The sequence below is a fragment of the Melospiza georgiana genome, chromosome 9 (genome assembly GCF_028018845.1).
Source record: "Melospiza georgiana isolate bMelGeo1 chromosome 9, bMelGeo1.pri, whole genome shotgun sequence".
Taxonomy (NCBI): Eukaryota; Metazoa; Chordata; class Aves; order Passeriformes; family Passerellidae; genus Melospiza; species Melospiza georgiana.
The window spans coordinates 5,260,567-5,283,721 of NC_080438.1; the positions used below are offsets into that span (position 1 = coordinate 5,260,567).

Below are 23,155 nucleotides of genomic sequence, written 5' to 3' on the forward strand. Positions count from 1 at the left end.
GCTGCGTGGGTGGTGGCTCTGGTGTCCCCGTTGGTGTCACCCCAGAGGTTCTCACCCAACGAGCTGTTCTGTCCATCTGTGTCAGTCAGCTGCACGGCCACCACCGGCTTGGGCTGCTGGCCTGGGACAGAGCCAGGGGAGGCCAGGAAGAGCAGCAGAGAGGTGGGCACTGCAGGTCTCTCAAAGCACACCTAGGAGAGAGGGCAGGACACACTCTGAGAGCAGGCACACCAAATACAGCTGCTCAGAGCCCATACACACAAGAGAGAGGAAGAGGGAGCAGGGATAAGAGGTCAGAGGCCTTGCAGGGCTGCAGAGGCGGGGAGGAGGAAGGAAGGGAGCCAAAACAGTCCTTTCCCTCTGAACTTCCCTTCTTCCTTTTGCTAGCTTTCTCCTCACATATTCAGCCCCACCTTGACCTAAGTTTATAGCATCTTCACAGCATCCACACTGAGCAAAACCTGGATAACCTCTTTCCTGCTCCCCCTTCACCAGGCTCAGACTCCCACCCCACACAGAGCTGGACAGGCAAGTGAGACACCCAGGGAAAACAGACACAGCCTTGCCACCAAAATGTTTCCAACAAAAAAAACCTCAAAAAAGACAAAAACCAAAACAAGCCCAAAGAATGCCCCCAGTAGCCACTGCAGGAGCAAACTGTCCACCAGCCAACACGTGGAAAGATTCATGGGAAGAAGCCCTGCCTGCTAGGAGAGCCAGCAGCTTGCTACTTGTCTACAACCCTGAAGGCAGCTGGAAGTAGCTGGGAAACACATGGCATCAATCATGGCAGAGCAGATGTTCCTTGGAAGAGGACAGAAATGTTTTTCTCCCCCACCCCACTAGTGCTGAGATGTGTTTTGATCGAGATCCTCCCGATACAGTGTTTTTGTGGAATGCTGGCATGGAGGAAGCTCAGAAATTCGAGGCAAAGGTGTATTTGGAAAGAAGACAAGTCCTGGCTGGCCAGGCACAGCCCAAGGAGCAGGCTGTGGGAATGGAGGGGACAACGACGCAATCTGTGATGGCAGCCTCGCCTCAGGGAGGTTCGTGCCACGTCAGGCATTGTTCACACACGGGAACAGGAGAAAACCTTGGGCTTCAGGCTGGGGCTCCCACCCTGCAGGGAGGTGCTCATCACCACGAGCCCCATGAGCAAGGCCCCACTGCTGTCTCCTTGCTCCCTTAGCTAGGGCTTGCTGGCTTACAGGGCTGCAAGGAGTGGACCAGAGGGCTCCCATGTTTTTATTTGGTATATCCCCACTGTCTCCCCCAGTGAGATAAGTGGGGGGAGAAGGGAAATAAACAGGGAAGCAAGAAGGGAGGAAAAGAAAGAGAGAAGAGCCAGCAGTGCTCACAGACAAGGAGCCCCCCAGGACAGAGCTGTGAAGTCCCAGGGACCTGGAGGATTTGAACCCAACCTCCAAGTGTGGTTCCTCAGGGGAGGAGAGGCAGTAGAAAAAGTCAGGTGAGGCTTTCCCTGGAGTACACATCCTGAGGTGAAGAGTTCTGTCTTTCCCTTCCTACATCTGCACGAGGGTGAAAGGTGCTGGCCCCAAGCTAGGCCAATAGCAGCTGCCTTGATTAACATCCCAATCCTTTCCAATACATATTATGTGCTTGGCCACAGCAGGCTATCTTCTTAATTTTTCTCCCTCCCTCTCCCTGCTTCTTATTTAATTTCCTGCATTACACATCCTGACTTGCTTACAAGTGATTTTGATGTCTTCCCTCATCAGGTGTATTAAAAACTGAGAACAAAGCATGGCTGAAGATCTGCAAATTGTAACAATTCTCACATGCAGACAGACCGAAGGGGCATGGCAGATGCTGTGTGCAGTGGCACTGATACACATTACCTCTTGCTTTAATTACAGCATGACAGTGAGCACAGTAAAACACTGGCACTGGCTTTCCAGAGCACTTGTGGATCCCTGGAAACACTCAAGATCTGATGGGGATCTCAGCCACCTGGTCTAGTGGAAGGTGTCTCTGCTCATGGCAGTGGGGTTTGAAGTAGAAGGCATTTAATCTCCTTTCCAACCCTAACCATTCTTTGACCCAGCCCTTCCTCTTTTTCATTGGTGCCACCTCTTCAGGAGTGATTCCTACCATCTGATGAGTTTTGTGGTGCAGCTCTACCCCAGGAGACACAGGTGCAAAAGGTTTAAAATGGCCCTGAGAGCTGGTGGGCACCAAGCACCCCATGCACATGGGTACACACATGCACCAACAGCACCATTCCTGTCTGGGCAGGCAGCTGTGCTAGGCAAATTGTCAACAAAATATGTTACCAATCAGGCCAACTCTTAAAAAAAAATAAAAAAAAAAAAAGGAAAAAAGGGCATATTTATTACTAGTCCATAAATAATTTTATGGGCGGAAAATAATAGCACTCCTAGAGAGAGCACAGAGAACCAGTAATGAAAGTCTTTAGTATAAACATCCATAGAGGAAGAGGACTGACCACAAGCTCCAATAAAAGTGTAACATGTTTTAACCCCTGCTGAGAAGTGGAGAGCAAGCTTTCATCTAGGTAAGGCCAAGGGGGATGATTACTGCTTTCCCCTCAGCACAAGAGGAAAGGAGGCACGTTTGTCAGGGCCAGAGACTGAAGCCACAAACTGCACACAGACAAGGAAGAGAGGGAAAATTAGAAGGCTGAAGGAAGTTGTTTTGGAGAGACAGAGGACCTCAGAGCAGTACCCATGTTTGTTGACTGAGGTTTGATGATTCAGAGTTGTCTGAGCATCTGGGGGAAAGAGGCCTTCTCTAGAGAACTCGACCAAAACAGGGCGAGCTGCCCCTCAGAGTGCAGAGGGAGCAGCATGCCAGAGCCTGGCTTTCCAGCAACACCAGGCAGCAGCCACAAAACCTCTAAACTGTGCCTGTGGTCAGAAACCCAACGCTGTAAAAATCCCAGTGGCCCAACCCTCAGCCCTGCTCCGTCCCTCTCCTCTCTCTACCTGCTGGGATGGAGGGGTTGGACCCTCCCAGGGGCAGCCCCTGAGCCCCTGCTGGGCTGCAGGACCAACATCCTGGGGCACAGAAGTGCCACCTTTGCTCTGGAGCCATCAGAAGGACCTGGTTGTTGGGACCTGGTGGGCTTGGGGTGCTCAGCAGCACCCTGGGGTGCTCAGGACCCCTCAGGATGGCAGAGGATATCCAGCTGCTCTCTGCTGCTGGAACAAAGGCAACCAGGACGTTAAACACAGCCTGTGCCTGCCCTTTGGGAGTGTTAAAGCACAGCTTGACTGCAGGGGAGAGCCAGGAGCAAGTTGTTTCTCAGCCTCCAGGCATTTCTGTGGTATTTTGGTTTCATGCACAGTCCTTCTCCTGGCAATCTGCCCCAGGATGGGTTTGCTGCTCACAGTGGGAATGGGGCAACTAGGACAGATCCAGACACAGGTATTTTGGGATTTACAAAGAGTGCAGTGGTATATGTAGTACTACCTGAGTAATTTTAGAGGCTGCTGTAGCTCCTACAGGACAGAAAAGGATGGGTTTTGTCACCAGACAAACAAATCCTTTGTGCCTGACCACATATCCTCACTTACCTTAAGCCAAACCCCCTCATCACCCAAAAGCATCTTCTCATTTGTCTCCTGAGCATTCTCTTGGCTGGGGGCACAGGGAAACCAAGCAGCCTCCAACAGGTCCCTTGGCACCTCATGAAGGTGGGATTTACATACCTGAAAGGAGAGATTTATTTCAACCCAGATGGTTGCAAGGAAAGGAGAGAAAAACACCACCTACAAAACTTCAAGGAAGATTGACCAAGTGTGGCTCTTAGCATGAAGACAGTGAGGATGTGGCTTCCTAAGTGACATCTCACTGCCCACACACGTGCACAGACCACCTTTGCCATTTTGGAGTGGTGTAAATGTGTTGTTTAAGCATCTCATGGTGTCTGGGGCCTGAGTAACAGTGAGCCAAGCTGTGAGCTGGCAGGTGAGACCATGGCATCCTGATTTTGGCTGGGCTCATGAGATACAAAGGTGTGATTCACTAGCCTGAATAACACTGTACTGTTCCATTTAATGCCCTGTGGCATCCCAGATATCCCCACAGGCCTGGCAGACAAAACCTGGGAGATACAGGTGTCATTGGGAAGGAACAGACAGACGCCTGAGCCCAAGGCACCCCATCAGACGTGTATCTGGGCAGTTTAATCCTGCTGAAGGTCTCAAGAAGATCATTCCTCTCATCAAATCAGTAGAAACACATGTGTAAAGGGCTAAATGTGATCTCTTTACATATTTCTTTGCTTTCTTCAGCTTGCTAGGAAAGAACATACACACCACGTTAACACCAATCAGGCAAAATCCTCTCCAGGCTCTGCTCCAAAGCCCATATGAAAGATGGGAATTCTCCCATTGATTTTTCCTTGGCTTCAGATCAGAGGGCTTGGGAGCAGTACAGATGCTGATGTGTGTGTGATTTCATCCTTTCAGGCCCTGACCTTATAAGGTATCAGACTGACAGGATTTTTTTTTTGAGGCAACAGTGGGACAAGTCACATGCTCCAAGCTGAGCATTTGGCTGGTGGGATGGGGTGGTCACTGCTCAGTGAAATAATGGCTGGGGAGGTGCTCCCTGCAGGATGAAGCACCTCTCCATGAACTGCAGCTCCTGAACTCAGGGACTGATGCAAGAGGAAGGTGAGCAATGCCCAGGTCTTCCACTCAGACCCTGGTTGGGAAGATAATAATCAATGAGTGCTTCCAGAGCTGATTTTGTTTGTGTATTCCCAGCACAGACTTTGTCATTTTTTTTGTCCATGAATTCACTCACCTTCACCACAGGCTCTCCAGTGACCAGGGAAGCAGGGCAGGACTTTGCATCCTGATGGGAGGAGTAGGCTCTCACTGCCCACAGATCCAGAAACCCCTCAGGAGTGTGGGGACCACAGTCCAGCATGCTGCTTGTCCTCTCAAAGGGCTCACACACACCATCCCCATCGTGAACGTAGCACAGGCTTGGCTCCCCTGCAGGGAGAACAGGGGTGAGCTGCTTACAAACCAGGCTCCAGCCACACACTTCTCTCATTATAAGAGATTTGCTGTCTCATTACCCTGGGATTTTTCCCACCACAAGACCCACGGATTACTCCAGCTGCAAATCCAGGTTCTGCTGTGATGAGGTGCATGGCCCTCTGCTCTAAGGAGCAGTGTGCATAATGTACAGTTTTGGCTCCTGCCTCAAAAGGAGCCAATCCATTTGGGCCTGTCTCAATCCAGTTGGACTCACCAACACAGTTGAAGCCTTTTTCCTTTTTACACTTCCTGGAACAGCCATCTCCATCCAGCAAGTCCCCATCATCACATTCCTCCTCCAAGCTCCTAAGAGGGCAACAGCCAGATGTATTATTACCACCTTTGACTCAATACCCACCCCTGTGCTCCTGCCCAGTCACCCATGAGGACCCCTTATCGTGGTTCTGTTTCCACAGAAGCAGTTCAAAAGGCAGAACCACACATGGAATTAGACAGAGAAGAGAAAACACCTTGCCAGATGATAAAAAGATGTTGAAGTCACAGCATTTGGGAGCAGACATGATTGCACTGTGACTTTGCTGTAAAACCTGAGGCAAGAACTCTGGGAGAATGGAAAAAGTATAGAACTAAGCATCAGGAAGACCTGTTGCTGGAGAAAGCAAGTGTTGGAGAAGGCAGGAAATTCTGAAATGGGGCTGGGGTTTCAGTGGGAGCTGGAGGAGGCAGGAGAAGGGAGAGACAAAAGGTTCTTCTCCCTTTCCCTTTCCTTACCCTGCTAAGAAAACTGATTTCAAATGAAAGTGATCCTGAGTATCCTGGAAGATGAAGTCTGAAAAAGCTCAAATAAGGAAATCTGAAGTATTTGTCTCCCAGGCAGAGCAGGTGAAGCATTGGGCTCTCTCAGTGTAGAAGTGGTGCATCCCTCATTACTTGGGGTTTCTGAGCAGAGACTGGACAGCTCTCTAAAGACACTGCACTGTATGGGACTGTGCTTGTTGCAGGGCCCTGAGCAAAAAGTTATCCTGCCCACTTCCAAAGGCAGATCCTTTGGGCTGGACTCTGCAACAGTTTGCTGAAATGGGCCAGAATCCAAGCTCTGAAGTCAAGAACAGAGGATGTTCAGGTTGGACCCCTCATGCAGACCATCTCCATCTCCTATGCACATGGCATTCTACAAAACACAAGCTCTACAGCTCAGTCAGCAGGAGGGATTTTGTGCAGCAGCCTCAGCCAGGTACCCGTGCATGGGGGACCCACCTGCTGCTTCCCTTTGGGGCAGGATGACCTGACAGCTTAAAGAACCTCAGCTGAGAGCCTGAGGAGCTTTTCAACTTACATGGCCACCTTCCCATCCCCGCAGTAGGGTGCTCCATGCACATGGACGAGCGGTGGGGACGCTTCTCCTGAGGTTGTCCCAGAGACCACCTGCACCTGGTAGTGGTACACCTGCCCAGGAGTGACTTCCCTGCAGGGACAGGGAGAACTTGAGGGAGCAGCAGCATCTGCAGCACTGAGATTTGCTCACCACAACTACAGACATCACGTGTATACATCCATGCAGTATCACAATCTGACATGTCTTCATACTCTGCCAGAGGCAGAGCCTGTGAAAAGAGTCTCTTTTAGGTCATGCTGCTTGTTTCCCAAGGCTCTGACCTGGGGAGAAGTGGAATTAGCTTGAGTAATTACTTTACTCGTTGTATTGACGGGGGAAATGCAATTTTATGGGTTGTATTGATGGGGAAAATGTTTCTGGGTTTAATGAGCTCCTTCTACTTAACTGGGCTCATGGAGAAGAGCCGTGCTAGCATGATGGGTCTGCCACACCCCTGCTCAATGGATGCAGTAATTCCCAGAGCAGGGGGACAGCAGGAAAAATAACAAAGAAGCAAAACCACCCAGGGATTCCAAGGGAGAAGACACAAGGAGGTAATCAAACCTGACTCAGCCCGAGACAGAGCAGCCTGTGACTCACGTGTCCATGAAGTGGCGATGTCCCTGCAGGGGGCTGGCAGGGGACCCGTCTGCAAAGGGGGGGTCACGGAGCACCCGGTACTGGATCAGTCTGCAGGCAGAGCACAGGGAGCTCTGGGGCCTGGAGGTCAGCAGGGCTGTGTCTATCTCCATCCTCTCGTCAAAGGTGTAGATTTTAACTCCAATCACCTTTTTAGGGATATTGAGCTTCACGGTAAAGGGGATGTCACAGAAGGTGTCCAGGGGGCCCAGGTGGATGGACTCCCCTTGCTCTGTCAGGATTTCAATGTCAGACAGGGCCTTGGGAGAGCCTGTGGAGAGGTAGGTGGTCCAGAGGGTGAGGGAGTCGGGGTAGACGGGGTGCAGGAAGCGCAGCTCCAGGATGCAGCCGTGCGGCTGGGGACACGGCACCGTCATGTTCATGTCATACAGGTGCAGCTCCGGGCTCCAGGCCTGCAGGCTGGGCTCACAGGGCTGATCCACGTCCGGAGGACCTGGGACAGGGAGGGAGATGGTGAAAACCTGGTTCCACAGCAGACCCACACCCTATAGCCTGCTTTAGCACCTCCAGGCTATAACTGCACATCCACATGTCCTAGACCTGGTGGCACCTGCCCTAACATCCTGGAAAGCAATAATCCCCACTGGTCTCCCAGCTCCTGGGTAACTTGCACATATACACAAGGCCCAGCAGACCTGGTGACTCACAGCCCTCTCAAATGGGAACAGTGGTATCCACACTGCAGCTGGACACAGTGCAGAGATCTAGGGACAGCCTAGACACAGCTGAGGAAGGTGAAGCTTGCTCTGTAGCCTCACAGGTGCAGAAACTTTGCCAAGGGCACCTGGATGCTCCAAACAGAGTAGAGACTGAAGCTTTGCACAAGCAAATGCTAGGACAGGTCAGGAAGGAGCCGGGTCCAAAGCAAGGAAGCAGGACCTGCTGCTTTTCCAGGCTGTTTTTCCAGAAGATCCTCCAGGATAGTACCCAGGCTAACCTCAGAGCCCCAGCCCGCCTCCCCTGATGGTGGATAAGCACTCAGCAAGAGAAATGGAGTGTTGGCCTTTCAGACCCAGAAAGGATCACTGGAATTTATCATTCTGTAGTAGAAATACCTTTGTCTTCATTAGCCACTGAAAGCATTTCTTAGGGCACAGCACCAATTCAAAGCCTTCACCCATATAAGACAAGTCTAAAAGTTTCTGAAACCCACAAACTCTCTTTTTATCAGAGCAAACAGCCCTTGTGATAACTACAGGCACAGAGAACCACTTCCCCTGGCTCTGCATGGTTCAGCAGCAGCACATGCACCTCACACAGTTCCCAGGATCAGCTCCCCTGCTCTCCTGCCTCCTCTACCCTGCTCTTGGAGGAGCTGAGGCAGGAAGGAAAGCCCACCAGCTCCTATTGGCAACTGTGTCACCCTGAAAGTCACCACTGTGCCCACAAGGTGGGTCTCTAAACCAACATCTGGGTCTCAGCACAAGAGAAGCTGTAATGCCCAGCTGCTGTTGGCCTGGCTAGGGAGGAATGGCACAGACTCAGTGGGACTCAGCACAGAGCTCCTCTTGCTCTGTGTGAACAAGACTACATTAAAGTCTGTGAATGTCCCTGAGGTTTTGAATGAGGTCTCAAGATCTGTATTTTAAGACTGATTTCAGTTAAGTGCTTTTCCCTTTGGTCAGCATCTTTCAACAACACCTGAACAATGATTTGGGGTAATACTGGGGTGCCAGTCAGTTTGTCCAAAGCCATCTGGCCATTACCAGATTTTTCCTGGGTACCAAGAAATCCTTCCTGCACTACAGAAGACAATTGATTCTCTAAAAGAAAAAAAAATTTAAAAATTCTTTTTCTTGTACCAGAAAGATTCTGCCTGGGGACTCCCAGACAGGAAGAGAGAGGAGACATTTACCTTCTGCTTCTTCTGGGGTCCAGTAGCCAGAGGAGTCGCAGACTCTGGGGGAAGAGGCCTCGTGCACGTACTGCCGGAAGGTGCCATCCTCAGCACAGCTGTCACACAGCCTGTCCTGCTCCCTGCTGGCACAGCACACACCCTGCCATGGCTAAGGAGGAACAGGCAACTCCCCAGACACGTGTGCCCAGGTGCCACCAGGCAGGGAGGTGGAGAAGCAGAGCTAAGGTCTCAATCTCCCTGGGTGTATCATCCTGCTTGCAATCAGCTTCTTCAAAGACAGGGAAATATAAGCACCCATGGGACAGGCTGGATTTAATCTCTCCTCTTCTCCATGCTCTCTGGGTAGTCTTGGATGGATCCCATCCCTGCCAGTCAGAGCTAACAGACCCCACACATCCCAGGGCAATGCCTCTGGACTAGAGTGGGTGCAAATAAGGTGCTCTCTGCTAAACCCAGAGTCAGGGTTTGGCTTTCAGCATTATTGCAATACAAACCAGTTACAATAATATCAATTGCCATGCTCTCCAGAAAAGATAAAGGCACTTTTCTATTATAAGGGCCAGCCTCAGCCACCTCCCTTGACCAGTTCTTCTCAGGGGATTCAGGACTGCCACAATGGATCAGCCCCTGAGACAGTTATGAGTGACAACTTGGGATGGTTCCAAGGGGCCTCCCTTCTAGACCCATGTTTTCCTGCTCCCAAATCACTTCTTTCCCCAACAAAGCAGTTTATCTGGATGACTCGAGGCTGCCCAGCACTCAGAGCCTCTCCTGTCTGTGGGGTGACATGCACGTCTTGTTACTCCTGAGCAAAAGGGCCATTGTGGAGAGCATCCATTCTTTGAAAAGTCAGCAAACACTGACCCAAGAGTGCCCCAGCTGCCATCAAACAGCATTTTCCTATTAATTATAAAAGACAGCTTTATGAAGCAGCTTCAAAACAAGTTCAAAAGCTCTTTAGGTACTTGCTTATGATCCCATAAGCAAAAAAAGCCCCTAAAAATAAAATCTCACCACCTAAAACCTGGTGGAAACTGAAATCTATTAGTAAGAGGGGCTGCTGAATAGAGACACTGGTGGTGTTTCCAGGTCTTAGTGGCTGCCTTAGTGGGGAGAAGACACACATTCACCCAACACTCATGGCTGTGCACTCCTCAGCAGCCAAACAGCTCTGGCTCCTTGGCATCATTTCGCTGGCTTGAAAAGTTTCCTGACTTACCCCCAGTTAGCTGCTCTGCGAGCCCATGACAGCGCTGGGAACAAAACCCAGCTCTTGCGGTTCGAGCTCCCTGCCTTAACCACAAGGCTGCATTTCCTCCTGGTAAATAGCTACTTTATACAATAAGTGCTAAATGAAGCTCATTTTTCATCCCCTGATTGCACTCTGGGGTTTTCGGGCTGGCTTTGCCTGCTGATGCTCTCTGGCTTCCCCTCCCGGCACCCCGAGAGCGGGAAGCTCGCAGGAGAGCCCATGTGCCAGGGGGCCGTGGCAGCAGCCTGGCTCTGGTGGCCCAGGGCTCTGCAGGGTGGGAAGGGGAGCACAGAGACCCCGTGTCCCTTGCTGTGCAAGCCCAGGAGCACGGTGCCTCACCTCTCGTGGAGGACGCCGCTGATGGGAGGCAGCCAGTAGATGCTGAGGGAGTGCTGAGTCTGCCCGGTGACCATGGGGGGGATCGGGATGGGCGCTGGCTTCCTGCTGTGTCCCCAGCGCTGGTACACCAGGTCCAGGTAGCAGTGCATGCGGGCCACCTGGTTGGGGGTGAAGCTGTTGGTGCACTCATCATCTGGGGACGAGAGAGAGGCCGGGCTGAGGGTTAGGGCACGGCAATGTGCGCCCTTTGCTCCTGGATAAACTTTTTCGGGGACTTCTAGGCAGGGCTGCTGTGCTGCCGGGGCTCTCTGGTGTCGTGTGTCCCCAAAGCCACAAGATGGCACTGCCACAGCGGCTCCAGGTCCCGGCACCCGCACCTGGGCAGCGCCACCGCAGGAGGGTCAGCCTGGGGCATGAACTGTTCCTGCGGCTTTGCTACTCCTGGCATGGTAGGGGAAACGCCAGCCCCCTGGGCATGCCTTGGGAACCACGCCAAAAGGGGTCAGGAGGTCAATAATTAACAATAACAATAAATAACTAATAATAATAATAACAACAATAAACAACAGCAGCAGCTTCAGGACTGGAGAACAAAGACACACAACGGACAAGAGCAGCCTTGGTGCATGCCCAGCGCCCCACTGGCAGGAAGAGAGGGATGGATAGAAATAGCCAGAGGGAAGAAAGTGGTTAAGCAGCTACTGCAAGCACTGCCTGACATCCCAATCCACCAGGAGGGTCCCTGCTGGTTAGGGAGTGAGGTAAGGCACTACTGATGGAGGGAAACCCAAGTTTTAAGGAAGGTGACCCCCTGTGACTCCCAGCAAGGATTACCCATTACCTGTGTAACTCATGTAGTTGTTGAAGGGTGTTCCTGTGAAATGTGTCTGGCCACAGGTGTCATTGGTGGGGTCTGGATCCCGACAGAGTTTATTCTTTGGGGTGGGGGCAGTGTCAGCACAGAGGTCTCCTGTCTCCATGGATGGAGTGGTCTCCCTGCAGGGATCATCACAAGATTCCCTCTCGCTCACTCCCTTGAAGACGTGGTAGAGCCCCAGGACGTGCCCCACCTCGTGGATCATGGTGTTGGTGTGGCCAGGCATGCCGTAGTAAGCAGGGTTGAGGACAACTCCACCTGGAATTGCAAGTACACAGAGCATCATTGCAAGAAAGGGACAGGGGACATCTGTCACTACTCACCTGTGAGAGGTAAAACTCCACTCGTTGTGCTTCCAGGCCACAGATGAGGGGCCAGATGGAGACCCAAAGATGGACATACTCAGCCTCTATTAGGATAGGAAGAGGCTCCTTTGCCCTCTTGGGTTGGAACAGGGTGGGTGGTTTTTCTTCCCACTCTATTCCCCCTCAATATCTTCCATCATTTCAGCTACTGCTGCCCTCTGCATCTTTTTGCACAGTTGGAATTCAGTGTCTGCTTTGGATCACGCAGCTCCACAGGAGGTTTGGAGCCAGAGCACCACATTGAGCCATGCTGTGCCTTTACAGGGATCATCTTTTGAAGCAGAGGACAGAAGTCCTTCCCTGGCCCAGACAGGTGTCTAAGGCAGGCCAGCTGCCATGGCAGGTGAGGACAATAAGGTGATGAGCCATGTCCCAACACACTCAGCTGCGCCAACTAGAAGTCAGATTCAGCCAAAATCCACATTGAGATTGAGGTGCACTACCCCCAGCCCCTGCTGAGAAATCACCCATGACTTATTGCTTCCACCTCCAAACCAGACTCTGTGGGGTAAACTAAAATTCTCATAAGGTATTGTTGCAATCCACTAAGCTTCTACCACAAACCTGACCCAAATTCAGCGTATTTTAGAGTGGGATTTCCCAAGACATATCTTCTGAAGATCTCTTCCTCCCCTTCAGAGGGGTCTGCATGTGAGCAAGGGGCAAATGAACCCAATAAGATCCTCACAAACCATCACAAACCTACTCCTCTTCACTGGGGTACCCCAGCCCCTGACTGAAGGGGACACAAGAGGCACCAAGCCATTTTGGTGCAGGTTCAGCTGTCAAAGATGTTGGAGCATGGGCGCAGATAAGTCCCCCAGAAACTGCCCCAGAGCTGCCACCTCATACCGAGAGCAGCAGCACGGAGCTGGACAGGAGCCGTGATCATGCTGCCCTAAGCTGAACTGTGGCTGCAGGGCAAGTGGTTTTTCCTTTCCTGTGAGCCCATCTGTGATGGGAAGAACAAGGATCAAGGATAGTGACAAAAGCCAGGTGGAACAGAGCCTTCCCTTTGCTCACTGCCAGCATCTCCAGCTCCTGACCTGGGATGCACACCCTGTGCTGATGGCTCTGTACCACATCTGCTAGGAAACTGTCCACAGAAGGTGCTCAAGAACAAACAAAAAAATTGCTTTGCTGGCCTCCTTTTATTCGCCTCCTTTATTTTGTGCAGATTAAAATTGCTTTGGAATCTCTTCATTTTTCTCCTTGTTTTGAGGTTTTTCACTGGCCATTTCCCCCCTTTTTCTCTTCTCATTTTCACGCTCCATCCACTTTTCCACACTGCCTTACAGTGGAGGAGCAAGGGCTGGGAAGCATCAACAAGACAGGGGTGCTAAAAGCAGACCCCAGAATGTGCCCAGGCTGACTTCAGGCAACCCCTCCATGCCTCAGGAGGCTGTTTTTACACAACTACTTTTAACCCAGACAGCTTGGATGGCAGTGTGGTGAATAGTTGGCTCCAGCACAGCTTGCTCCCTCCTTTGCAGGGCCCTGGAGGATTTACTGTGCCAGCTACCTCACGGCAGAGCCTCTGCTACTGCATCTCTGCTGATGATGATCACTGCCCTGCCAGCAAAGTTAGAGCTGGCAGGTGGCCACAGTGTGATCCTGTCTCCAGCCACACAGGCTGCTTGAAATTTGCTCCTGGATCAGCTCCGTGCACTCATGTCCTCGAGTGCAGGGCATTCCTTCCAAGAGAGAGTTTTCTTCAGACCACAGTGTCCCTGGCAAGGCACCAGCAGGTCTGTGACTCCCACGGGGGAGCCACGCTGGGTGAACACTGAGCTGGGGGCTGGGAAGGGACCTTCAGAGACTCCCTGAGCAGTTCTCTCCAAGCCCTTCCAACAAGGGGTGGAGAAATGAGGGTGGCATCTTCTGCAGAGCACCCTGCGTGTGTGGCCCATGGAGGGGCTGAGAGGCACCGCTGACCTGTCAAGTGGCACCATTTCTTAGCTCAAAATTCATGTTTATTGCTCTTCCTTCCCACAGTGTGGATCTTCTGTCCAGGGCTCGAGGCAAAGGATGGGTCACACAAAGTAGCTGCATTCCCTTTCTTCCTAGTTGTGAGACAAGAGAGCAAAGGACTTTGCATCCCATCAGTCAGCTCTTGACCCTTTAGTTGCCTGGAGACGGACAAGAAGGCACAGAGGCTGAAAAATCCTTCTGGGACCTTCGTGTTCTGTCCTGTCAACTCTTAGGTTTCTGGAAGCCATCACCCTCTCAATTACCACCCTAGTAAATGCTATAGATAGCAAAGGGCATCCCATTGATGGGAAACCCAGTGGGCACATAAAAGAAAAGCTGCTTCTCATTTCAATCAAAACAGGGCATGAGAGAAGAGAGAACAGAAAGAAAGAAAAGGCATCTCTACAGCCAAACCCAAGCCTGAGCAAGGCAGGGGGCTGCCTGCCCAAAGGTCTGGAAGGAGGAATGTGCACACAGAAAGAAAATAGTGTTCATAAACAAGTAAATGAGACGTGAAAGCCCTGCATGCATCCTGCAGCAGTAACCACAGGGAAAAGGGCTGGGCACCAGGGGCACAGGGCATCCTGGGACCAGGCAGCCAGCCCTCCTCCCTGCAGAAACCCAATGCTCTTCCCATGTGGTGGAATAAATGGGATTCCAGTACAGGGGGGCAGAGAGCTGTCACAAGAGAGGGATGCCAAGGCCACAGTACCCTGTCCCCTCCCCTCCTCTCTGCTGGCTTCCCCTATTCCATTCCTCCCCCACACTCCACAAGGACGATCATATTTTTAGTACTCATTTTAACAACTAATTAAATGGCAGAATTAGAAACAGCCTGAGAACTCTGCCTTCCAGAACATCCCTATCCCTTCATTCCCTGTCCCCACTGCTCCCTGATGAGCTGGGAGTGCTCCCAGCTTTGGACCAGGAAGTTCTGTTTCCCCTCTGCAGGATCCTGGCTGTGAAGGCAAGATGTGGAAGTGTTCATAACATCCCAACAGGACCACCCTCCCTTCTCTCTCCACTGCAGATCAGGCACTCCCTTCTCACCTCTGCCTCCTCCTGCCCTGGGCAAAGGGCTAAACTGGGCTTTCAGTGCCTGGGAATCAGCTAAACTGGGCCTTCAGTGCCTGAGAATCAGCTTAAGGAGGTTCACAAGGTCAGCATTCACACAACAAAACTAAAAACTTCCATATCCCTCTGGTATCAGGGGAGTCCTGTACTGCAAGGCAGGTGAACCAGAGACTTCTTTGGACTAGCTCACCCAACCAAGTCCGGGAAAGATTCAGGTCTGGCCTGGAGAGAGGCCAGACCTACCAGCTGCAGAGCGGGTAATGTCCCCAAGGCTGCTCTGATAAAGCAACAAGAGATGCCCAGCCCATCAGATTTGTGCTGGTGTGGACTCTGCTTCTCCTCTACTCACACAGCCCTGGAAGCTCCTGCTCCCAGGACATTCTCTGCTGCTGGCCAGGATCTGTGGCAATGCTGAAGGACTCCTGCCCATGCCAGACCCAAAGAAGCCAACCTGCTCCTAGGTCAGGGCTACCCCAGAGGACATTCCCAAGTAACCACAGGACCTTTAAACAGTGAACCACAACGCTGAACCTGCATTGTAGGGCCAGTCTTCCCCAAACACTGAGTCAGAGCCGTGAATGGAACAAATGCATGACAGTTAGTCAGACAGGAAGATGCCATTGCCTAAGGTACCTCGGATGGGAGGGCTGGCCCTCCCTCAGCATCCACTGACCTCTGCCAGATATATGAGCTGGCCTCAGCTTATATAACTACAGAAAGTATTTATAACATCAAATGTTCACCATTCCCTTGCCTTTTGACCACGTTTATGCAGTTCACATGCAGCTACACATGAAGTTCAAAGCATCTGCATTATTACATTACTGGGTTTTTTGAACAAGGCTTTCCACCACAGAAAGTTAAGGATTTTTTTTAAAGGAATTTCTTCAACTCCTTCTGCTTTGTAGTTAAAAATATTTACTTCTAAGTTCTCAGAAAACTCATTCCAGACTCCAAGAAATCTGAATTTGCGAGGAACTCACTGTGATTATGGTGGAAAGACTGAGACAGACAGTATAGTCACAGGGAGTGGTGCAAACAGACCTGAGACCTACCTCTGCTGCTTGCTGGCAGCAAGTTTTCTTTCTCTGGGAGCTCCACAGCAGCTGAAACATGGTCTATAGAAATTTCATAGACCACTTCAGCCACTCCAAGCCAGTAATTGTCTTTTATGCTTCAATGAAAGTAGTTGTTGTTGGCTGTATTATTGGTAAACTATCCCCAAGCCTTCAGAAAGGCTGCCTGAAAATTAAATTTCCTCAGGTAAAAAGTCTGGAGGAGAGCAATAGAACTGTAGGTAACCAGCATATGAATGGTCAAGTAACTTCTGGTAGCCCCAAAGAAGCATTGTGAAGAGAAGGGGATGAAAAACAAAGCTCACTGAAGACTTGAAGGTGATGACACCAACAGGAAAGTGAAGTCAACCCTCCTGAAAAACACACTCAAAGATCATGAAAAAATGGTTTATAAGGAGATTAAAATCCAGGTGGCAGATTAAACCACTTCTAGAGATGGAGATGATGGAGAACAATAAATCTAGTGATCTTTGGGCTGTGGCAAAGTATTAAAATAGCAGAGGGGAAGGCAGCTGGAGAAGAAAAAGTCTCATGATGCTTCTCCTGAAAACATCTAAGAAAGTGCAGTTCAGAGAAACAAACAGAGCAAAATCCGACCAAGACTCTGCAGACAAGAGGCAGTTTGGCTTCTCAGAGAAGCCAAGGAACCAGTTTGATTAGTGCAGAGAACTAAAGCATGGAGGGTCTGTGAGAACTAAAGAATGGAGGGTCTGTATGTGTGTAGGGAAAAATCAGCATGGCATTTCTGCTCCATGGGAGCAGACAGGTATGAGGGGTGCAGGTGATGTATGCTGACCCTAATATTTTAAGGTCAGGATAGACAGATTAGCAGGATTTAGCACAAGGAAAGGAGTCTGTCTTTTTGGAGACAGACCCCTCTCTTACGTATAGACCTGTCTACACCCCTGGCCATAGCTAGGTCCTTAAGCTCAGGAATTTTTCACAAACTGCCATTAACTCCTCCCAAGGCTTTTCCTTCGCTTTACTCACTGCTTTCCTTTCACATCTACACTCAGATTCTCCATTAGCCTCTAGTGAGAGGTTTTGTCAAAATCCACACATTCATGGCCTCCTCAGTCCTGCGTATCTCCTGTGTGGGACAATAATGTACATTGTGCATGGTACAAAGCAAATGATGATGTGGTGCAGCTCACTGTTAAGGAGAACAGAGTCCATCACCCGCCCTTCCCAGCTCATTAAATCTAAAACCAAGGACAGTCTTGAACCAGTCTTCAGCTCGTGCCAGAGACTCAAAGAAGTTCAGATCCAGCTTCATACTTCACAGCTCTGGCACCAGAGTCAAGACAACTCCCCTTTTCCCCTGAACCTCCACGCTAAAGCCCTGATCCAGCCATTTCTCATGTCCCTGGCTGGACACAAGCTCAGAGACTGGAGCTAAATGAAGGCTTTTGATGAGACCAGTCACCCCAATTACCCCTCTGTACAACGGCTTGCAGGCCATTGGGAGAGGTCTGAGGGGAATGTGTGTGGCTGAAGCACTTGCTGCAGTCAGATGATTGTCAAGCTGAGCCTTGGAAGTGATTTCTGGAAGCTGAAAGAATAAATTTCATGGAGATTTGCCTTCCTCAACAAGCAGCTGTAGCAATATGCTATCGAAAAAACAGCCCTGAAACTCATTGAGGGAGGGAAACTGGCACAAAGGAACTTTGAAACAGGTCTTTAACAGCAGTATAAAACTTTTCAGGGTCGAACATCACGCACTTGTAAAAGCAGAAGGTCTAGGTCTGCTGTGCAGGTGTCGGGAGTAATTATTTCCAGTTACTTATTGAGAAACACTTTAGACATTTTGACTGCAAAATGTAAAGGGCTTTGCCAGAAAACTCCAACAACTGAAGAGGTGTTAGGAGAGGCAGGAAAAAGCGAAACAACAGAAATAGCAGGAAATGCACAAAACAACCACATTCTAGGGAACCAGTAGACGTTTTGGCTCTTTTGCAGCCTACGAGGACCGATGACCTTAAGGGTCCGCCCTGAATCCTCTGAGGCCAAGGAGAACCTTGCCTCCAGCAGGTAGTAGGCCAAGTTATAAAAACATGGTAAAATTTGATAGTTATCCTCACACTTGCAGCTGGATTCGGAAGTGGCCAGTTCTGGCTGCTGCCTGGGCAGCTCTGGAGTTGCTGAAATCTGCCATCTCAGCTCTGAGAACACTGACACTTCTGGTTTGTATCTGTTTGCTATTATGTACTGCAGAGTGAAATTCACTGTCTCCAGAATACTAAAAGATAGACCTTGAACGTTCAGGAGAAACCAAATGTGAGTAGAACTCTCTCCAGAGCCTGCACTTATGGTAAAACTGTAGTCCCACTACCTTGACCATCAAAAGTTTCTCATAACAATGTTGAAGCCCCTTGTCAGTGGGTAATCTCACAACCATACCCACATGGATTCAGAGAATAGACAGCTGTTTTCCTTGCAGCAGCAGCTGTTGGTACACCCAAATCCTGTTATTGTGACCTTCGTATGAAACATCCACAATGCATCCACCTCTATTTGCCAAGTCGAGGAAGAGAGAAGAAAACCAATAATTCTGAGACCCCAGGAATGGGATAAGCTACTTACCCAGGTGACTGAGGGCCTCTTTGTCCCACGGCCATGTGGCAGCACCAGCCAACTCTTCCCTCACCGAACTGGCAAAGTAAATATTGAGGAAATGGGTGCTGTTCAGCTTCAGAGCCTCCTTCAGCTCCTTCACGCTCATGTAAGCCCTGAAATGTCAAAAGAGAGGAAATATTCATCACACATTCCAAACAGAGGGAGGAGAAAAAGTGAGGAAAAGTGGGAGCCACCCAGAGACATCCTACAAAGGAGCATTGGTGTTCAGGGGCCTTGTGGCCCAGAGTGGCCGGCTGGCTCCTGAAATTCCGCATTGTGCAGGATGCCTCCCAGACCCAAGCTGGCACCAGTGCCAACTCAGGCTGGTTTGACAGTGCCAAGTGGCTCCTGCAATCCGCCATCAGGAACCTGGGGTAGTGAGTTTGGTTTCCCAGGGAAAAGGGCTGGCATTGGTGTTCAGAGGCCTGTGATGCTGAGTGGCGGGCTGTCTGCTACGGTTCTGAAAACTACAAAGGCCAGAGCTGCAGGCACACTGCAGCTGCAAAAGGCATGCCAAGGGGAACTAAAAACAGGATGCTCCCCTGACCCAAGCTGCCACCATTGCCAACTCAGGCTGCTTTGACAGTGCCAAGTGTCTCCTGCAAACTGACATGAGGAACCTGGGTTGGTGAGTCTTGTTTCAGAGGGAAAAGTGTCTGGACCAGACCTGGAGACCTCAAAAACCTCAGCTCTGAAACCGAGAGCGTGTTAAAGCACTGAGATATTCAACATTTCCACAGGATGTCCTGTGACACTGCAAACTCTGCTCTGTAAGTGCAAGTTCATGTAGTGAGGGGTTTGGGTGTGGGTGGAAGGCACTCATGCAAACCTGAAGAAGTTTTGCTCATTACAGTAGCTTTGTTGGTGAGTTCTCATCCCAGACAAGGCTTTTCCAACCATGGCAACAAAAGAAGCCCCACAAAATATGAGAATAAATGATAAAATATGATAAAACAGGAGGAGAAAATATGAGATGAGGAAGGAAATGCAGAGGTTTGTCATGCTAGGGAAAAGAGAGGGGGTTTGTCATCAGAAAAGCGGAATTTGAGTTGGAAGGAGAGAAGAATTAATCCAGAACTCAACTGCTTCTAACAAGGGTTTTTCAGGGGCTGCCCCTGATACAGGGCAAGATAGGAATGTACATCACACCTTACTGTTGAGAGCAGAGAGGGTTTGTCAGCTGGGGCTGAGAAGTGTCTTCTCCAGCTTCTCTAGCCTTTCTGGGCTTCCATTCCATCCCTTTCCCCAGGAAAACCAGTATGCCAGAGATGGCAGCATGGGGTAAAAACAAGGGTGTCCCAGCAGTGCACAGCCACATCTCTCATCCAAACACATCCCAGGGAATTGCAAAGGAAGAGTATGAGCAAAAGATATCTTGGAACATGCTCAAAAAAAAAATTAAAAAAATTTTCTTGCAGCTCTGCTCAAAATGGACCTCGGAGAAGACTGCCTCCTCTGCTCATGATCTGGATCTTTCAGATGAGGTTTGGGATGTCTACAGGAGCTAGCAGAGCAAAAAGCAAGATTTCCCAAAATAAGCTTAATGAGAAGAGGGTAATCTCTGGAGCCAGATTCATCAAAGGGCAAGTTTAGAGGGGAAAGTCTCCTGACAACACTGCTGACTGTCTCTCCTCCTGTCTTCAGAGCTGGGAATAAAGAGTTGAAAAAACACTGGAATGTAATATCCAAGACATCCATTTCTAAAGGCCACAGGAAGGTAATGGGCTAGGAGAGGTGGGTAGCAGTCAGGAAATTTAGGTTTCACTCTTCTCTCTATGTGAGTGTTTCTGCACAGGTCAAAAGACTGTATCACATTCACCAGAACATCAGCAATCCCAGCACTGGTCTTTAGGGAGTTTATGTCCTCAACTATGCAAAACAATCAAAGTCTAACCTAATATCAGCAATAATAATTCCAACAATAATAGCAATGGAATTTTAGGGTCTTGGACTGTGCTGCAAATGCCAGGTACCCTTTTAAACGGACTTTAATGATCGTTGTGGGTCCCTTACATCTTAGGATATTCTATGATTCTATAAATTAGGCACTACCATTTCCACCATCTGTGCCATAAACCTCATTGTCTCCACATTTCTATGACTTGTCTCTAACTCTTCAAAACTTGAAGACCCTGGCCCACAGTTTGTGAAGCCATTCATTTAAGAGATTCTGAGCAAGGAAAAAAAACTCATGGAAAGGCTTTAAATACATCACTGTGGAATGATGATGGAAACACACCATTGTGGAAATATGTCATAAGAATGACTAAACCTGCAGCATGAGGCCAACAGCAACATTAAGGTGGCAGAAAGCATTTCATTTATTCCCATGCTTCCAGGAGCAACTGGCACCTTTGAGCTGCGTGGAGAGATTCTGAAGGGAGCACAGCTGTTTCTGTACACTGGGCTCACCATGAAGGAACACCAGCTCTGTTTGAACAAGCTGCTTCTGGTGGTGTCCTTTAGCAGTGATGCCCATTAGTGCATTCCTCACTACATGGGATGACAGACAGGAGGATGAAGCTGAGGATGGGCTAAGGGGAAAAAGGCACGTTCTCATCTGAGATGTGAAGTGAGAAAGGAAACCCTTTTCCTTTCTTGTTTGAAATGGCAAGATCCCTAGTCAAGCTGTTACACCAACAGGCTTGTTTAGAGAGAAAGAGGTTGCTACAGCAAATTGAAGAGAAGGAGAAAAAAATGAAAAAAAGAAAGGATTCCAGAAATAAACTAGAGCACAGTGGCATGTGGAGCAGAGCTGGGAAAACCCAAGGGCTATTTCCCTGGACCTGAAACAGCAGAGGCTTTCAAAAGCCACTGCTGACTTGGGAGGTGTCAGATAATCAGGGACTTCTGACTGCCTCTCTCCTACCAGTGAGCCCCAAAAGACCATCCCAGGCTGGAGGCATCTCACCCATGCTCCCAGGAGCTCCGAAGATTCAGTGACTTCAGACAGATCTTGGCTGGGCTATGTGGCGAGATGAGATGACCAGCTTGTCTTCACCAGGCCCTGAGATCTCCCACCACAAAGCAGCATTCCCAGAACACTTTCCCCAGCCACATCAGCTTGTGGAGAGAAAACTCTCCCAACCGGAAAGGACAAATTAGGAGAACTCGATCCCTTGCCTGTGATGTCTGGCCTGAGCATCCCAGACACGCGCCACGCTGACGCCACCCCTCCAACCCAACCAAGGCGGGAGCAGGCCGGGAGGAACAGATAGTGAGAAGGATAAACAAACCTGAAGGACATACTTGTGGCATGACTCGGAAGGAATAGAAGCAAAAATTTCATAGAAATAGAGCACAAGGGTGGGGAAGGGGGAGAGAAAGTCTCCTTCACTCATCAAAGCTGCTCGGGGGACACAGACTTAAAAATAGCATCAATTCCTGACCTATGATATCTCGGAAAAATAGCCCCAAAGCCTTCCAGGCTGTCCAAATTCCAAGAGCCGACGTCAGCCCTATTCAGAGGGATATTCCTGCAGTCCCTCTTCTGGAGACATGATGTTTTTCTGGCTGTCGCCTGCCATTCCCTTGACATTAGCAACATTTTTTGTCAAGGCTTAATTATAAACAACTAATTTCCTCCATTGAGAGATCTGGATGGTTCAGGGATGTGTAAGGGTTAGAGGGAGCAGTTCCAGCACTGAGAGCTGTTCAGATGGGTTGGATAGGCAAGGAGAAGAAAGGACCCTAATTTCACCTGCTATGGTACAGAAAGCACAAATATTCTGCTAACATCCCCAAAGATGTGAGCAGAACAATTCTAGAATGGGCAACTCCAATTCCCCTCAAACTACATTTTCTGCTGGCATCCTTAGGTTAGACAAAGAGCATCCAACTGGCACCTGACCCTTTTGCTTCCTGCCAAGGTCAGGCTCTCCACCTCCTTCAGTGCTTCTGTGATTTTCACCGAGGTGAAGGCAGAGCAGCCTTTGGCCTTCACAAACAGCCTAAAGCCTCCTCTGCTTCCCAAATCATTTTCCAATGCCTACAAGACTAGAGTATTCCAAACTAGATGATATTTACAGTAGGATGGGAAACCCAACATGGAAGCACAAAGGAAGGACAGAAGGGTACGTGAAGGTACAGCTATCAGCTGGAAGGAAGGAAAGAAGGAAAACAAACCAACCCCAAAGAACAGGGTAGAGGACAGAAGAGACAGAGATGGGACATCAGGTTTGACAGATTCAAAGTCAATGTTTTTCCAAGGGCATCCAAGCCAGCTGTGTGGTGATGCCACCTGGAGCTGGGGGAGCACTTGCAGCCCTGGAAGAGTGAAGCTTGCAAGAAGAGTATGTGCAACAGTAGAGAAAGATTAGGGATGGGAAGGCTATGGAATGACATTATTAGGCATGAGAATGGGAATGAACACCATCCAAAATGATGGTATTTGAAGGGGTAGCCCAAAAATGGTGGATTCCCTTACAACAGGTGATATTGGCTCAGAGTTCTGCTGAATGGCACTGTTTGATGGCCTGACACTAAGGCACCACACTGCATCCTGTTTTACTTGTATGAGGGGCTGTCATCGTGTGGTGCTTCTTGCTGCTGGAAAAAGGAAAAGAAGATGGAGCAGCTTTAGTGACTGTCACCACAGAACAGCAGAATCAGAGACTCCACTGCAGACTGAGAGGATCTCCACAGATCATTCTGATCCCCCTGCTCAAAACTAATCTAATTAGATTGCACTGTTCA

The 23,155-nt window shown here is 49.7% G+C and overlaps 1 protein-coding gene across 1 annotated transcript in view; it reads right to left on the reverse strand.

The window, feature by feature from the left end:
• Positions 1 to 23,155, reverse strand: part of PAPPA2 (pappalysin 2) — an 86,962-nt gene that overhangs the window by 40,890 nt on the left and 22,917 nt on the right. Inside the window, exons 3-12 of the mRNA XM_058030712.1 lie at positions 18,428 to 18,573; positions 11,323 to 11,616; positions 10,482 to 10,674; positions 8,888 to 9,009; positions 6,973 to 7,465; positions 6,334 to 6,462; positions 5,251 to 5,342; positions 4,795 to 4,988; positions 3,558 to 3,692; positions 56 to 191 (exon numbers count right to left, since the gene is read on the reverse strand). Of these exons, the coding sequence (XP_057886695.1) occupies positions 56 to 191; positions 3,558 to 3,692; positions 4,795 to 4,988; positions 5,251 to 5,342; positions 6,334 to 6,462; positions 6,973 to 7,465; positions 8,888 to 9,009; positions 10,482 to 10,674; positions 11,323 to 11,616; positions 18,428 to 18,573 (1,934 nt within the window). The remainder of the gene's footprint in view (positions 1 to 55; positions 192 to 3,557; positions 3,693 to 4,794; positions 4,989 to 5,250; positions 5,343 to 6,333; positions 6,463 to 6,972; positions 7,466 to 8,887; positions 9,010 to 10,481; positions 10,675 to 11,322; positions 11,617 to 18,427; positions 18,574 to 23,155) is intronic.